The 14,354-nt window shown below is 35.9% G+C and overlaps 2 protein-coding genes and 1 long non-coding RNA gene across 8 annotated transcripts in view; 1 reads left to right on the top strand and 2 right to left on the bottom strand.

The window, feature by feature from the left end:
- LOC140162745 (uncharacterized) overlaps positions 1-3,818 on the bottom strand; it is a 48,394-nt gene extending 44,576 nt beyond the window's left edge. For all 6 annotated transcript variants that reach the window (XM_072186032.1, XM_072186034.1, XM_072186036.1 and 3 more), the window contains exons 1-2: positions 3,654-3,818; positions 2,543-2,770 (exon numbers count right to left, since the gene is read on the bottom strand). In XM_072186032.1, the coding sequence (XP_072042133.1) occupies positions 2,543-2,770; positions 3,654-3,668 (243 nt within the window). In that variant the 5' untranslated portion in view covers positions 3,669-3,818. The remainder of the gene's footprint in view (positions 1-2,542; positions 2,771-3,653) is intronic.
- Positions 3,819-9,143: 5,325 nt separating this feature from the next.
- Positions 9,144-9,656, top strand: LOC140162744 (uncharacterized). The gene is made up of 2 exons (XR_011860339.1): positions 9,144-9,279; positions 9,424-9,656. It is a non-coding gene; the product is annotated as an uncharacterized lncRNA (long non-coding RNA).
- A 3,498-nt stretch (positions 9,657-13,154) lies between these two features.
- The window catches only part of LOC140162742 (protein disulfide-isomerase A6 homolog), a 29,336-nt gene continuing 28,136 nt past the window's right edge, over positions 13,155-14,354 (bottom strand). Inside the window, exon 11 of the mRNA XM_072186030.1 lies at positions 13,155-13,944. Coding sequence (XP_072042131.1) covers positions 13,873-13,944 — 72 coding nt within the window. The 3' untranslated portion in view covers positions 13,155-13,872. The remainder of the gene's footprint in view (positions 13,945-14,354) is intronic.

Below are 14,354 nucleotides of genomic sequence, written 5' to 3'. Positions count from 1 at the left end.
GGACTGTTAAATTTCAAAAATATCAATTTTTAATAATCTCATGCAGTGCTAGCTACTAGTGCTACTTTTTTAACCTTGTAAAAGGGATGTTTTTATGCTCCCGAAACGCCGGTTGTTTTGTCTTTTTAACCCTAAATTTTGGATGTTGTACATATTAAACAGTTTTTAACATTTATTTATATTTTATACGTTTTCAGTGGCTTAGGCCCTACATATAATATTTTGGGCAACATTGCTACATATACATAATACACATTCTGTATCAATGTATTTAGGCCTATGAATCTGTTTATTTTTAAATCGTTCTTTATAAAAGCCACAGTAGGTCTATTTTCTGTATAATTTTTATTTGTCATTAGTATATCTGATGTTTCATCTGATGGTATTTTGGCATGCTTGAATATTTACTTACATCGATCAGTAGGCCTATCCGATACCGTAAAATGGGGTAACTTTGGGCACTTTTCAGAGTTTTTAAACCACTGCTTCCCAACAAAACCAAATATATTTGTAATTATCTCTTCTTTTTTTATGACATTAGGGTTCCCTTCTACACCTTGAAGTTGAAAAAGATTTTTGAATAATTTTGAAAGGGTAGGGGTTGAAAATAGCCTGACCAAAATTACCCCGCATTTGGGGCAACTTTGGTCAGAGTATTACATTCCATGAAGAAAAAAAATATTAAAAAATGATCTTCGCTGTATATGGGCAAGGTTTTGTTTTTTTGTGACATTTGACCCCTTGCAAAATTAAGCAAACACGCATCCTTGCTCACAAATATCGATTTTTATTTTGTCTGAAAAAAATGTAAAAAAATGCTAATTTTTGGTCAAAAATGCCAATATTTTCGTAACTTTCAAAGAAATTGGACATGAGCGACTTTTATTTCTTCCAAATATATTTCTTAACAAATTGAGACCAAATATGACTAAAAACAATATTGCTGTACGGAAATATGACCATTTAAAAAAATATATTTGAACGACCAAAGTTACCCCGCTGACCGAAGTTACCCCCATTTTACGGTAATCAAATATTACAATGTTAGGGACGCTCCATTTGATTTCGGAAGGGGGACTGGAAGTTGAGGTGGCTTTTATTTCGCGTCGAAGGCGGCGAAGTTTGTTTTGTTTTTTGCCGACGAAGTTCAGGGACATAATTAGTCACGATTATCGCACTTTCAGTTTCCCACGCGTTTGAACGGGAATTGGATTGCGTACTTTTTCGTTGTCTAGTGAGCAAATTTTTTCATTATTTTGAGAAAATGATGTCAAATTTTCTATTCTATATTGTTTGGTAATAATGTCTTTTGCCAATACTATGTTTAAAGTTGTAATTTTGTGTTTTTGATCGCAAAGATCGGATATTTTCGTTCCCGATTCGAATTCTGAACCCTTCGCAAGGGTGTCGATTTCAGCAGAACTTTGACGATAATTTTGCCTTTTGGACACTAAAATGCTTTCGATCCTTAATTTTGTTTCAACCGAGTCTTAAATTAGCAAGCACAATACGGTTGGTACCACTTTTATAGCATTGATGAAATTTTAAAGATTTTTTTTCAAGTTTCTAACCGGCGCAAATCGTTAAGTGTGTATTTCCCATTGACATCCAAAATGACGTAAGCCAGTCCTCAATATACATAGGTACGGCGTATATAGGACTGGCAAGCGAGTCTAGGACATAATAGGCCTAGGTAAAATGTGTTGTAATACATTTAAAATTTTCGTACCTTTTCGTACCTGATTTTGGTCCTTCTGCTGCGAATCAACGATATATATCCTCGGAATGATTCCATCACAAAAGTATCCAAGATAAAAAATAGTGTCCATAATTGCATGGTTGTTCCAAAATCGAACACTCGATTCACAGAGAAGAGTATCATTGCTCAGGTATAGCGATAGGTGTAGCATTCTTGAGGTACACAACTGTAATGACCATTTCATATGAACCTATATGACCTTTTTGCCAATTTTCCTTATTATGCAAAATAGAGACCTAAACGCAACTACTTCAATAGTTTTACGCATTAGAAGTGGGCATAAAGAACTATTGATTGTCTAATCACTTGGATGATTTTACGAATCTACGTTTATTCAATTTGTGTAACAAACATTTTAAATCTTTATAATTCAAGAAGGTGGTTCCGGATGATTTGAACTAAACACCTGGATCGTGATATGATGGGTATTTCTATAGAAATTTTACATAAAGCTGAGTCGGACTATTTTTGCACTCGCACCTAAAATTTAGTACGATCATTATATTAGTGTATTTGATAGTGCATTGTCCGGCATCAATGAGTAATTGATCAATTTGTAAAGAGCAACCTATTTCAATAACACTCCATTCGTGAAAAATAATGGAGCGGTAAAACAATAGCGCGACGTCATAGGTGTGTATTAAGTCGGTTAATGGCCGCGGATTAGAACGTGAGTGGCTAAGAATGGCCTAGGGCCTCCGGCCCACGGCCATTCTTAGCCACTCACGTTCTAATCCGCGGCCATTATCCTATACTTAAGTAACATTTGTATTTTAATCTTACCGTGATAAGTCCATCGGCTTTTTCTTTCATTTCCTCCGAATCATCTATTCCATGTTCAACGTCCCCATTCATATAAACATTCCCATTATTGTCAGTTTGTGGTTGGTTTTCGGCAATGCTACCATCACCTTTAAGTGTAGTTTCTTCATCTTCTTTTGAAAGCTTATCTTTGGCGTCTTCTGATTGGTTGCCTTTATTACCTTCTTGATTCCAGACCCAAAATAAGAACTATAAAACAAAGTAGATTAAATGAATGGCGATAATCCTAGGATGGTCGCATATAGGGAATACATATACTGTAGGTCTAAGTGTCATGCCTTCGACATGCTTGTTCTACTTAATAATATAATTAAACGTATACCGTAAAAACTCGATAGTTAGCATATGTGCTTACTATCAAGCGTTTTTTAAAACATGAGATTGTACAATGGGGTTGAGACACACATTAGCAGGTTTTCTTGTTCGTATATGTGTATCGATGATTTGTTCAAAACCCTTTACACTTTTGAAGCTCTTCATGCATGTTTGCATGTTATTTTGTGTTGTCTGTAAATTAATAGGCAAGGGGGGAGGGGGCAGCCCGACAGGGGCGTATAGCCCCTGGGTATAGGCAGCCTTTTACTGTGTGAGGGTAAAGCCAAATTTTCGTCCCCATTTTCTAATTTTATTGTCCCATTTTCAGTTGTTTTACCGACACTGTAATCTTTCCCGTCCTCATGCTGAACAAATTACTTTGAAATTCCCTGCCAGCGGCACCCTTTGTACCTCCGGGCTATGTAAATGTCACTGTCCCCCTTGGTAAGTTTAGAATTCAAATGAACCACGAATGTGCTCCGACTGAGTTGGGGGTACGTTAGGCAATTATGTCTTTAGGCCTAATGCACAAATTGAGAGCCTTTAATTTTTATACAGTCTGTTCAGTATAGGTAGGGCCTAGAAATTAATACTACGTACGTAGCGGGTTTAAAAAAGTAGGGGCCAAGGGCGCATACCTTATCGAATAAACTCAACCGGAACGTTATAACAATTGGACAGAACAGGCCTATACCCTATATCCCAATAAGTTACAAGTATTATATAAAAATAATTTAGATTCAAACATAATTCTTACCTGGCCTTCCGCCATATTGAGAAACTGTGTAAGTCTACATGTAAACTTTATTAAGTTCCTTTTACTGAGTCATACAGGTGTAATTCCATGTGTGCATACGTGCAGGTTGGTACTTTATGGTTTAGGTATATGAAAGAATATTAAACTTGTCATATTCAACTTGACTTGTCAAACAGACACAATACTAAGGCGACAAAAGAATACCTATTATGCTAAGTTTATACTTTTAGTCGCAACAAAACGCGATTTATAAACAACCAATGAGATGCTTCGTTACTTCATAAGTTGACTTGATAAGATCCACTTGATTGGGCAGACGTATTAGTTCATCGATAGCTATTGAACCGTGAAGATGATGAATAAAGTACTGCCATGCCGACACTGTTTTTATTATTCAAATAAAAAGGTCATGATACCTGAGTATTAACAAATATATAAAAAGGAACATTTTCCAACCAAATATCAAATTAACCAATATACTAATATTTAACATGATTTAATGATTTTTTTTTGCTAATTGGAAAACAAGAGGTTCCAATAATAATTGTTTCAATGCTTTTCAAAAATATATTTTACACATTTTTTTATGTCATCTACTCTTTTAAAAATACATTTGCAACACATTTTGCGTCTCACATGTCACGCAAGCGAATGGATAAATACTTTCATATAGTCCTATGTCATATTATACAAAAAGTGACAAATCTTCAGCTTTATACGTGTACCATTGGCCTTGAAAATAAAAAGGATATGTGTGTGTGCGTTAGACTGTAGAATTGCCAATAATAGCATGGCTGTTTTAGAAAGAAAAAAAAAATACAGTGCTGAAAATGAAGTTTAAGGTTCTTATCAAAGAAGCGATAAAGTACAGTTCTAAAAATATTATTATAAAGAAGTACAGTGGTCAAAATAAATAAGATTGTATCCGTTCATTGTCAAGACTCTGTATATATCTATACTGCACAAATAAAGTATCCTTACACTTGGAAAAATAATCACAATTTCCAAACTGAACAATATCGGGCTAAATTTGTTTTTTAAATAGATGCACTATCTGATCCTGCACATTATGACACCACATTGAATCCAATGTGACTTCAAGAAGCAAAGTTACAAGCATTTGATTAGACGAAGGTCCAGTTGTAATTCAACACACTTTCTTGATAACTTGATATCTACTGAAGATAGCTTAGTTTTTGAATGTGTGTTGACCAATGATGAGAATCGATAACTTGCTATCCACTGAAGATAGCTTAGTTGTTGAATGTGTGTTGACCAATGATGAGAATCGATAACTTGCTATCTACTAAAGATAGCTTAGTTGTTGAATGTGTGTTGCCCAATGATGAGAATCGATAACTTGCTATCTACTGAAGATAGCTTATAGTTGTTGAATGTGTGTTGACCAATGATGAGAATCGATAACTTGCTATCTACTGAAGATAGCTTAGTTGTTGACAGTGTGTTGGACCAATGATGGGAATCAATGCCTTGCTATCTACTGAAGATATAGCATAGTCGTTGAAAGTGTATTGACCTATGATGGGAATCAAGAACGTGCTATCTACTGAAGATAGCTTAGTTGTTGACAGTGTGTTGGCCAATGATGGGAATTAAGAACTTGCTATCTACGGAAGATGGCTTAATTGTTGAATGTTTGTTGGACCAACGATGGTAATCAGGAACTAGCTATCTACTCAAGATGGCTTGGTTGTTGAATGTGTCTTGAGTTGATGAGAATAAAGAACTTGCTATCTACTGAAGATAACTTAGTTGTTGAATTTATGTTGACCAATGATGAGAATCAGAAACTTACTAACTACTGAAGATAGCTTAGTTGTTGATTGTGTGTTGACCAATAATGAGAATCAACAACTTGCTATCTACTGAAGATAGCTTAGTTGTTGAATGTGTGTTGACCAATGATGAGAATCCGTAACTTGCTATCTACTGAGGATAGCTTAGTTGTTGATTGGGTGTTGACCAATAATGAGAAAATGAAAATATGAGGTTCACTGTGACAAGAAAGATGCTAATTTTGTTGATGTTCCACCCTGTATATTTCTTACCCACCCTGTATTATTATGTTATACTTTGTTGATTTGGCATATAAGCTTTCCAGATATAGATAATTGGTCTAAAATTATTTATTAAAAGTCGTGTTGAAGTGAATCAAAATTGGTGATATTTTTCACATTTTACATTATGTTACACAAAAGATGGCCAATTCATGACATACGACCAACTAAGCTCTCTTAAGTAGATAGCAAGTTCTTGATTCTCGTCATTGGTCAACACACATTCAACAACTAAGCTATCGTCAGTAGATAGCAAGGCATTGATCCCCATCGCTGGTCCAACACACATTCAACAACTGAGCTATATTCATTAGATAGCAAGTTCTTGATTCCATCATTGGCCCAACACACTTTATCTGCAGTAGATAGCAAACTCTTGATTCTCACCATTGGTCAACACACATTCAACAACTAAGCTATCTTCAGTAGATAGCAAGTTATTGATTCTCATCATTTGGCAACACACATCAGCAACTAAGCTATCTTCAGTAGATAGCAAGTTATTGATTCTCATCATTGGGCAACACACATTCAACAACTAAGCTATCTTCAGTAGATAGCAAGTTATTGATTCTCATCATTTGGCAACACACATCAGCAACTAAGCTATCTTCAGTAGATAGCAAGTACTTGATTCTCATCATTGGTCAACATTGATCTATCTTCAGTAGATATCAAGTTCTGGATTCTCATCATTGGTCAACACACATTCAACAACTAAGCTATCTTCAGTAGATATCAAGTTCTGGATTCTCATCATTGGTCAACACACATTCAACAACTAAGCTATCTTCAGTAGATATCAAGTTCTAGATTCTCATCATTGGTCAACACACATTCAACAACTAAGCTATCTTCAGTAGATAGCAAGTTATCGATTCTCATCATTGGTCAACACACATTCAACAACTAAGCTATCTTCAGTAGATATCAAGTTCTGGATTCTCATCATTGGTCAACACACATTCAACAACTAAGCTATCTTCAGTAGATAGCAAGTTATCGATTCTCATCATTGGTCAACACACATTCAACAACTAAGCTATCTTCAGTAGATATCAAGTTCTGGATTCTCATCATTGGTCAACACACATTCAACAACTAAGCTATCTTCAGTAGATAGCAAGTTATCGATTCTCATCATTGGTCAACACACATTCAACAACTAAGCTATCTTCAGTAGATATCAAGTTCTGGATTCTCATCATTGGTCAACACACATTCAACAACTAAGCTATCTTCAGTAGATATCAAGTTCTGGATTCTCATCATTGGTCAACACACATTCAACAACTAAGCTATCTTCAGTAGATATCAAGTTCTAGATTCTCATCATTGGTCAACACACATTCAACAACTAAGCTATCTTCAGTAGATAGCAAGTTATCGATTCTCATCATTGGTCAACACACATTCAACAACTAAGCTATCTTCAGTAGATATCAAGTTCTGGATTCTCATCATTGGTTCAACACACTTTCATCAACTAAGCTATCTTCAGTAGATAGCAAACTCTTGATTCTCATCATTTGTCAACACACATTAAACAACTGAGCTATCTTCAGTAGATAGCAAGCTATTGATTCTCATCATTGGTCCAACACACTGTCAACAACTAAGCTATCTTCAGTAGACAGCAAATTCTTGATTCCATTGTTGGCCCAACACACTTTATCTTCAGTAGATAGCAAGTTGTTGATTCCCATCATTGGTCAGCACACATTCAACAACTAAGTTATCTTCAGTAGATAGCAAACTCTTGATTCTCATCATTGGTCAACACACAATCAACAACTAAGCTATCTTCAGTAGATATCAATTTCTTGATTCTCATCATTGATCAACACATTCAACAACTACAAAAAGTAAGCTATCTTCAGTAGACAGCAATGTATTGATTGTATTCACTGGTCCAACACACTTTCAACAACTAAGCTATCTTCAGTAGACAGCAAGGTATTGATTGTATTCACTGGTCCAACACACTTCCAACAACTAAGCTATCTTCAGTAGATAGCAAGGCATTGATTCCCAATAGCCTGGACACAATGCCCTACCTGCATTGAAATTTATATTGACATTGCAGGGATCCAAAATCAGAATCATCTTTACATAATAAAATAAGCAAAGCGGACATTTTATTTAAGTGCCAAGAGGTCCTATTAGCAAAATATGCCAAAAAATTGTGTATGCTACATGCATATCCATGTGGTTAGAGCCACATTATCTTATTAACATATTATGCTTTGGAAATGCCAAATTTATAGATAGGATAATTGAAGCCCTAAAATATTTTATTTGGTTAAACACCCTTTCAACAACTTCAGTATCGTCAGTAGATAACAAGTTCTCAGTTGTCATCATTAGTGCAGTACATTTTCAACAATCAACAGTCAAGATTATAGAGAAATTTTCACGGGAAATTTTTCTGGACACGTGACACCCATGGGCGCAGACATATTAGCATTATGAAATGTGACCCCGAGCACAGCGGGTGGTCTTCCAATGTATTTGAATAGGAAGAATTTCTCCTTGGATGCAAAATAAGTTACTTGTCGGAAGTTAATAATGTTTTAACTAGAGTTTTTGTAGATAAATATTTTTTTCCGTAGGTAAATATTTTTGAAATTACGTTTTGATGATATTGTGAAGAAATTAACATTGCATGATTTTTAATAATTTTGCAATGCACAAATTTCTATCGAAACTGCAGCCAAAAATACTATTCCAATTCAAAATAACTAAGACTTGAATAGCGAGGTCACCGCCGGGGGTCAGGGATCAGGTTCGAGGTTACACTCACATTGATCACATGTCCAGAAAATTTTCCCGTGAACATTTACCTATTAATCTTGACTGATTAAGCTCTTTTCAGTAGATCAACGTCTATAGGATGAACTGACATTGTCCTTTACAACCTCGCAGTAACTTAATATCACCGATAGATGATAGTGCAAACTATTCTTTTATGTGCAATTAGTGTATATGTCAGTTCTTATCCATGTATTACCCTTTCCAAGTCATTTTATAAGGTCAATTTATTGGTCACTTGACACCTTGCTAATTATTTAATACAGACTTCGCTATGAAAGAAACAAAGAAAAGAGACAAAACTACTCTATTGTTATCAAACAAATTCCCCAAGTTTATTTTCATTGTGAAAAAAAATCTAAAAGTGACATGTATCACTACATGTACTACCTCATGCTTTATGCTGAACTTAATTGAGAGACTTTAATTTGCAATCGAGGCTTACGACTGCCAACTTGCACACTGAAATTCTTCTGAGATTGCAGAACGATTTTCAAAAATATAAATAAGTCCAAGCTGTAAGTCATAAGCTATGTAATGGCATATTACAATCTCTGAATTAAAATACAAACAAAGAACTTTCTTTCAAAAACTTTTCAAAGAAATACCATGTAAAATCTTTCTGAAGTGATTAAACACCTATAATTAAGCCAAGATAAGCTTACATAAAAAGCTTCCATAAAACATGATATACATTTTCCAATCCCATTTTCGCTATTCCAGTTGAAATCCCTAAGGCTGCGATCACATAGAAGTATACGGTATACGCTCATTCGATCAGGCTGAGTTCACATAGGAGTATACTATGTGAACTCAGCCTGATCGAATGAGCGTATTTCGTATAGCGAATACCGTATACTTCTATGTGATCGCAGCCTAAGACATGACCTTCATCTTCGACATATTTCAAATGGGTTTACCTAAATTGTCGACTCCATTTGAAATCTACACTCCCTATGTTGGAGATTAGGTCATGTCTTAAACAGGTTGTGTATGGATTTCAACTGGAATACCACACTGGAATTTCACCGATTCATATCCACAAACTTCCTCTATCAGTGAAATGGAATGATATCACAGGTGACAGTCCTGCTCAAACATAGTACAGTATTAATAGCGACTGTGTAACACAAAAGTTTGTGAATACTTTCTTATATTACACAAGTGCCAATTTTACCCAAGTTATAGCTACACGTATAGCTACAATGTACTTAAAGCACAAAGGTGACAGAAAACCGAATTTGCACATATTTGTTGGCAATAAGAAATAAAAACATGCTTTACATTTATACTTTTATCCAAACTGAGGAAACAGTATAAGAATCCAAGTCATTGTACTTTAATTGAGCTTAAAGCTGAGAATTAACTACCTTAAATAAACCATCTCCAGACTTGGTGCTTGGCTTGAGTTGAGTTGAGAAATTTTCTACCTATAAATACCCCATCGCTAGAAAATAAATTTTGTGACCATGATACAAGTTTGTGACATTTGGATATAGGGGTCACAACCGTATCCTCAAAGGTCATTTCTCTGCAGGGGGTTATTGGGTTATTCCTGTTGTAATCCATACAGGCCATATGGAAGACATGGCCTTAACATCCCACACAGGGGGTGTAGATTTCAGATGGAGTCACCCATTCAAGTAGCCCCATTTGAAATTCACACTCCCTATATGGAAGAGTAAGGCGATGTTTTCCATAGGGGGTGTATGGATTTCAATTAGAATAGCCCATTTTTCATTAAAGGTGATTTAAAAGTGGAAGCCTTGCAGAGAAATGACTTGGGGATGAAATCAAAACTCGACTGACTGACCGGAGGTTACCGGTGATTGAACCGCGTTCCACTGTTTAGAATAGAAACCGCCTCCAACCGCCTGGTCAAGTTTTAATTTCATCTCTTACTATAAAAAAAACCAGAACAGAACAAAAACGTGCATCACATAATTTGACAGTGGTTTGATATTACTCTGTTGGTCAGGGGTATCTGGCCCAAATACCAAGGAAAAAGAGAAGGACACTCGCTATGTGAGCAATGCTCCTGCATATGACCTGTTGGTCCATTTTTGCATTTCTTTCCTCATTTCCAGAATGGCAACTTAAACTAACAAGCGATTTTTCACCCATATTGCTGGCCTTGCCTAGTCTTTGTCAAAGACCTCGCGATCCTAGGGGGGCAAGCCGCGAGCTGAGCGGCGAAGGAGCGACAGCGAGCGGCGAAGGTGGTGCTCCAGGCAGAGCCTTGTTGAAAGGCTAGGCCTTGCCAAGTGGTCACTCAGTGCTTTTTTGTTGTCCATTACAGTTTCCATGGTTCCAATTGGGTAAGGATGAAAACAAAACTTGACCGCCGGTTCCACCTGGTTCCATCCGGTTTCCACTGTTTAGAACAATAGAAACCGGCGGTCAACTGCCGGTCAAATTTTGATTTCATCCCTAAAGACACATGTTTGGAAAACAGCTCGAAATTTTAGTGTATGGTTAACCCATCATAGGTTTCATTTCAACATTCAAATTTGACTTGAAACCTATTTCAACCTATATACCAAACAGCGTAAACCACAAACCAAAGAGCATAAACAAAATAACAACTTATTGAACGCAAACAAACATTGACAGGGTTGCTGTTGGGTGCTCTACCATGACTGTGAGATCTTATTTAATTAATATTATTCATCATTTTCTGTACATGCTATAACCCACATAAAGCCATTCCAGTTAAAATCCACACACCCCCTATGGAAGACATGACCTTAATCATCCACACAAATGTAAATTTCAAATGGAGTCGACCATTCAGGTAGCCCCATTTGAAATTCACACTCCCTGTGTAGGACATTAAGGTTGTGTCTTCAACAGGGGGTGTATGGATGTCAACTGAAATAGCCCATTTTGACTTTGAATTACTATTGTTGATGTTATGACAATCAAATTTTGGAATGTTTAGAAATGCCTGATCCACTTCAGTGGCAGTAGTACAAAAACAAATTAATTTCCCTGTGTTATGGCTGTTCCACTTGAAATCCATACACCCCCTATGGAAGACATGACCTTAATCTGATAATCTCCCACACAGTTGGTGTAGCTGGAATCAGCCATTCAGGTGGTCCCATTTGAAATTCACACTCTGTGTGAAATATTAAGGTCATGTCTTTTACACAGGGCACATGGGTTTTAACTGTAACAGCCCACTGTGTTCAAAGTCAAAATATGGTGTAATAGCTATAGGTGGTCTTATCGTTCAATTGTGCCGTCAATTGACTCTACCATTTTTTAAATTTTATTTACTTTACAGATATGTATTTTGTGGGTCTCGTCCGATTGCGTGTAAAATGGCTCGACACATGGCCAATTGATGGCGCTGTGTAGGCCTATTTTTACCGCATTTTGGCATTAATTCACTAGTCATCTACACTTGGTATAACCACAGCAAAGCCACGCTTAAAGCTATTAACCAAACTACAATAGAGTTGTAAAATTTAGGGAATCAAATCCTCTTTCGGTTCCTGTTTTTTAGAATCTAGCTGCAAGGCTTTGCTGTGGTCGTACAAACTTTTAAGTACTTTTCTAAGGAATTCAATACATATACAAACAACATACACTGGCGGTGCATTAGACATACATACAAAGCAACAAGCCCCAAGATGCAGTTGAACTGTAAGCTTCCTGCCTTTCTTGGTAACAACACAGTATAAACTATGTTATTTACTTATCCTATAATTTTCCCTGGGAAGGCAGCCTTATAGAAAATAACATTCAGTGCAATTTATTTTAATATCATCATTTGGCTTGTGGCCCTTGAATATGTTTAAAACAAAACTGCTAAGAGGTTACATAGGAGTTTTTGCTTTAAACATGTTCAGGGGCCAATGACACATAGGAGGTTTTAAGGTTATTAAGCCTATCCCACAGTAGAGAACTTAGTAAAGAGTTCAGATGCAAAAAGTGATATTACCAATGGCTGCTGCGTGTGGATTTTTAAAAGTCCCAAGTTTTGACATATTTTCTCAAAATATCAACAAGCTATCTTAAGAATCACTGCACCAATACTAGGCTTGTTTGTACTCATTTTAATGCATTTGTCATGCTGATTCCAAATATGGTCATGAAAATTTACATTTCTGAAATTTTGGAATTTTTAAAACAAAATTTGAAACTTGTCGTCTGCAGTCAACACCCACATGGAGAGAGTTAACAACGCTCTTAATAAAAAACAAATAAGGCAGCACATGGTATATATTGGATTTTGTGCCTGAAGTCTTCCAAACCCTCCAATAGCGCATTGCATGGAAGAATTGAAACCATACTTGGCATAGAATTCACATACATTGTAGTCTCTGGCCCAGACTACATGTGGCTAAAAAAAAGCTGTGTAATCACCAACATACGGTGTGAGCGCTTAAAAGGATCTGATTGTGATTGGTCAGTTGATTTTGACTGACATCAATTCACTTTTGTGAGCATAACCCTTAGCAGCCGACTTGATAATCGCCGACTTTTTAAGCACACAAAATGTACCTTGCAAAATGTTTCATGACATCACTTCCTGTCATGCATTCATCACCATGTGGGATACACTGAGCTTATCTTTCCTCCAGAATGTCAGTATAAAAAGTCCCAATCCCAATATATTTATAACATCAAAATCTACATCTATAAAAGACAACAATATAACATAACCATTCCCCCTCTTTTAGTGGGTAAACTCCATCACAGACTTAAGCTCATGAAAACAAGAACAATATAATAATTGAGTTAAACCCAAAATGTGCAAATATCCCAAGAATGTGATGGAGTCTACTTAATATACAGACACATATTATGAAAAATATAAACAACAGAATATTCAAAAGTGTGTTAATAATATGGTTAAGTAGATTGCAAGAACATTATGCGTGCACAGACATAAAAAAACATTATGCAACAATTAGGAATTTGCAGCTGAGAATTGAAGCGCACACCCTATTCAAACCACAGTAAACCATCGCAACCAGGATCAGCTCCCAAATTCTCATACAGGTCACCAAGACAATTAAGCATTTAGCTCCTTACCCAAGGGAATTTTAAGCTTATTTATTCCATGAGAATAAACAGAAACTGTGCCGGACTCGAACTGCCATTTTCAATTTTTGAACCAATTTTCTCTTTTTGGGTCAAATAATGTACCAATTTCACACCTTCAGATGACTTACTGTTTTCCAAGACTTTGTGGTTGCTACTGTACATAAGAGTGCTTCAAATGTAGCAGGCATTAAAATCTGTGTACTTCACATACAATGTTCTTGCAATAACACAACAATAAGAAATTGTCTAGGTCAAAGTTCAGAGTTCATGGCTCATAGTTCATCCTTTCCCTCATCTTCATCCATGTCAAAATCACTAAGGTCAATATCCTCTTCTTCAGGAAGCTGAAACATAATAAAACATTTTTTTGGTTAATAATATATTCAATAAATTTGGGAAAATCAAAATTTGTGCAAGTGAATAAGAGTTCAAAATGGTCAACCTGCAATAAACTGAAACAACAACAATAACAACAACAACAACAACAATAACAGCAACAACAACAACAACAACAAAGAAACAAACATTGTATTCCATTTTGTCCTTAGCTTTCTGAAATAAAATTGATAAAAATTGAGTTTCGTCTTCTTTCTTTGTGTTTCCATCGTGGTCAACAGATTAAATTGCTTATATTTGTCACAGAATTTTCTTCTTGAACCTCCATCTAAAAATTGATTGGCCCTTTATATGGAATATGAAAACAATTTACACGTAGTGATACACTTTCATCTTCAGAAACATGGTTCTTAAAGCC

The sequence above is a fragment of the Amphiura filiformis genome, chromosome 10 (assembly GCF_039555335.1).
Source record: "Amphiura filiformis chromosome 10, Afil_fr2py, whole genome shotgun sequence".
Taxonomy (NCBI): Eukaryota; Metazoa; Echinodermata; class Ophiuroidea; order Amphilepidida; family Amphiuridae; genus Amphiura; species Amphiura filiformis.
Note: the sequence above shows the minus strand (reverse complement) of the source record. Positions and strands in the feature narration are given on the sequence as shown.